At 48.7% G+C, this 3661-nt stretch overlaps 1 protein-coding gene across 1 annotated transcript; it reads right to left on the minus strand.

The window, feature by feature from the left end:
* Positions 1–288: 288 nt before the first annotated feature.
* LOC123187919 (cyclin-D2-2) lies at positions 289–2700 on the minus strand. The gene is made up of 6 exons (XM_044599914.1): positions 2119–2700; positions 1729–1815; positions 1534–1632; positions 1244–1445; positions 1010–1134; positions 289–925 (listed from the first exon to the last, which is right to left on the minus strand). The coding sequence occupies exons 1-6, from the start codon at positions 2413–2415 to the stop codon at positions 698–700; spliced, it is 1038 nt and encodes a 345-aa protein (XP_044455849.1). The 5' UTR covers positions 2416–2700; the 3' UTR covers positions 289–697.
* Positions 2701–3661: the final 961 nt, after the last annotated feature.

A 3661-nucleotide genomic window follows, 5' to 3' on the forward strand; every position in this document is an offset into this window, starting at 1 on the left:
AGTGCAGTTTGGGGACCCCATCTGTTTGTCCCCTGCTCTCTCCTCCATCTCACAAAAAAATACTGATTTGTTTTATATGTGGGAAGCCATACCAGGATTTGTACCTATGATTGGTGCTCCTCATACAAATATGTGGCATGGAAGGAATAGCCACACGGACAAGCTGTAACCCCAGTAAGAGGAATGCATTGATGAATCAGCAGCAGCACTGCCTTTTTGAGCACTGGAATGCAATGCAGGGAAAAAAAACTTGAAACAAGAACATATTTCCTCACACCAACAACAGGCTTTTTCATATGGCGAACGAATAAAGAAACAAAACGAAAATCCATTTTTGTTGATTTTCTCATATCTTCAGTCTCTCATATCCACAAAGATGTCATCGAAAATCCCTCGGAGAAGGGAAAGGGGGGAAATAAATAATAAATACCTAAAATGAAGAAGGGGAGACAAAATTGTGAAGAGGAAAATTGACTCCCCCCCTCCCATCAGCACACACCCTCCTCTCTTCTTTCAGAGTTCAAGAAGCTTATTGTTGCTGCCCGCATTCCTCTAACCGTCACAATGCTAGATAATTACTGTTGCACCACAACTTCGTTTCCATGATGATCGATGGATGGGCTTTCGGGGTAAGAAAGATCGACGATGACTCAATGAACAAGCCGAGAGCAGCACCAAGCTATATATGTACGGCGCATCAGATCGGCGATGCGCTTAGCCTTCTCCTCTTGGAAGCTGGAGTGGAGGCCTGATCGTTGCTGTTACTGTTGTTGTTCGAGGGTGATGACCCTGGTGTTGTGTCATCATTCCTGAAGCTGAAGCATGGCACATCCAGCACCCCGATCGGGCTCAGCGGCGCTGAAAGGCTCGCGCTGAAGTTCCCTCTCTTCTTCACCAACAGCGCATAGCATCCCGCAATCATCTCCTGTAGATGTGATCACATTTCAGAAACAGTGCAATTGCAATGGTGCATCGGCTTGCGTGTTCCATAACTTGAGAAGATAATCACCTTATTTACAGGGATTTCAGATGCTGCAAGGGCACTGCTGAAGCCGATGACCTGATTCTCAGCGAGCGCCCATAGAACCACTGCGGCAGCGATCTCAGAAGGTCTGAATGATAAGAATCTATAGTCTGTAAATGCACATCACAGGAATGCTCTAGTTAGTAAATCATCACCAGATATTGCCATTGGCAATGTAGGTAAAACCTTTGGTTAACTCATCGAGCACCATGGCCGAACCTTTCACAGTGGCGACTATGAGCTCGGCACACCGTGAGACCAGCATGTAACTGGGTGGCTTCCCTTCATTGAACTTGTCCAAGAAGTAGCACAGGAAAGAGAATGGGGTCACAGAGTGCATCCTCCATTTCAGGGTCTCCATCACAATGAGCTCCATCCTCTTGATGTTCCTTGGTTCAAAGGCATAGTACTCATCGCAAACCTGTCGTACATTCATCCCATTTTAGCAAAATTTATCGAGGGATCATCGAACGATTATTGATTTTACAATGTTGTAACTTCTCCTTCACCTGAAGGTCCACGGGAAGAGGGGCCACGGTCTCCTCCATCTTGACAGCAAGAGACAGGCAAGCAACTGACATTAACTGTTGCATCCAGGACTTGTCATGCTACAGCATCAACAAACAAACAAGAACAAGAAACGCAATCATCAGCAACAGATCAGCTTGCACAGCTGTTAGCAATGCAGAAGTTGAGATTCTTACTGGGAGATCAAAGGAGGAGAGGAACCTATCCATGTAGTTCACCGAGAGGCAAAGGGTCAGTGGTCCAAAATTGTAGTGGGAATGGACCTGCAGCACACACGAGAGAAGACACAGGATGAGCAATGGACAGGTTCCACTTAAAACAAGCTTGTCCGGATCGAGGAAAGGGGGAAGCAGCTGGCTCATTGATATCTGGTGATGGCGATCGAATTGGCATGGAAGCCCACAAGATGCAAGGACGCACGGCCAAGACTGGATTTACACGAGAGTCAAACGCACAGTGCAGGCATGCAACAACCTACCTAGAACCAATTAATCCATCACGGAAAAGGAAACTGATTGCGAGGAGCAGTAAATCCCAGAGATTTTCCTTTTTGTTTCTCACCGTACCTTGCAAATCCAATCCATGGCGTCCTTCCTCCAGGAGGACTCGAATCCGCCGTGCCCCAGCCGCTCCACGTAGCCGCCCTTGGGCCGATGATCCACCTCCTTCTCCACCAGCGCCCGCATGACCTCGTCGCTGTCGACCGGGAAGACGGCGCCGACGTCCAGGAAGCCCAGGCCGCGGCCCGCCCCCGCCACCTCGCCGTCGCCGCCGCCGCCGCCGCAGCCGCCCAGGCCGAGGACGCTGTTGCTGTCCTCGCCGCAGAGCAGGGTGGAGGAGGCGCCGAAGCAGAGGATGCCCATCTCGAGATCGCCTGGGAAACGCCGGCCGGCCGGCCTCCTCCTCGACTCGTCCTCCGCCGCCGCCGCTCTCGCTTGGGGGGGAGCGTTTGGTGGTACTAGCACAGGGCTCGGTCCTTGCTCTTGGGGTCTAAAAAATGGTGGCTGCTGCTCCTTTCCCGGGCTGTGGCCTAGATAAAGATGCGCCAATGGAGGGAGAAGGCGCCGCTCCTCTCTCCTCTGTACCGGCGTGTGTCTTGGGAAGTGGCAAAGGGAAAGAAAGACAAGATGTGGGGGGGAGGGGTGGGTCTCCTGGGGAAGAGAAAGGGGGGAGGGCTTTGGGAGTTTTATAGGGCCTGTGGTTTTAAGGAGGAAATGATCAGGCAATAATTTTTGCAATAGGTTTAGCGGCAGATTTGGGGGCATCCATCGAGCATTTTGCTCCATCCATCCGCCCATTTGTGGCAGCGATCCCATCACAACCGTCCATCATTGATGTTGTATTTGTGCGAATGAAATAATTTCTTCTTTTGCGTGGGATTCAAAGAAGAAATTGAAGTTACACCGATGATTTTGTACTCGTGTGGACGAAATAATGGCTACTCCGGAAGGAAACGACAATGAAGGAAACTGTATGATCTGTGTGTGTGCGCGCGGATAAAGCGGCTTTTACCATCAACTCGCCGGATGGAGCGGAATCAATGAAACTAGATTGATGCTATTTATATGCCGTTTCCCCATGATTTGAACTCCTTCGGCGGGCTTGATGATGTTTATATGTCATTTCCCCCTGATTTGAACTCCTCTAGCGAGCTTGATGCTATTTATATGTTGTTTTTCCCTTATTTGAACTCCTCCAACGGGTTTGATATTATTTATATGTCGTTTTCCCCTGATTTCAACTCCTCGGGCGGGCTTGATGCTATGTATATCTCATTTTCCCCTGATTTGAACTCCTTCGGCGGGCTTGATGCTATTTATGTGTCATTTTCCCCTTATTTGAATTTCTCTGACAAGCTTGATGCTATTTATATGTCATTGTGCCCTGATTTAAACTCCTTCGACGGGCTTGATGCTATTTACATGTCGTTTTGCCCTGATTTAAACTACTCTGGCGGGCATTTTGCTCCATCCATCCACCCATTAGTCCACACATTATACAACCGTCGATCATCGTTGTTGTATTTGTGTCAATGAAATATATTTCTTTTGCGTGAATGCAACAACAAAAAATGAAGTTACACCGATGGTTTTGTACTCGTGTGGACGA

This window comes from Triticum aestivum, chromosome 2A (assembly GCF_018294505.1).
Source record: "Triticum aestivum cultivar Chinese Spring chromosome 2A, IWGSC CS RefSeq v2.1, whole genome shotgun sequence".
In the NCBI taxonomy this organism is placed as follows: Eukaryota; Viridiplantae; Streptophyta; class Magnoliopsida; order Poales; family Poaceae; genus Triticum; species Triticum aestivum.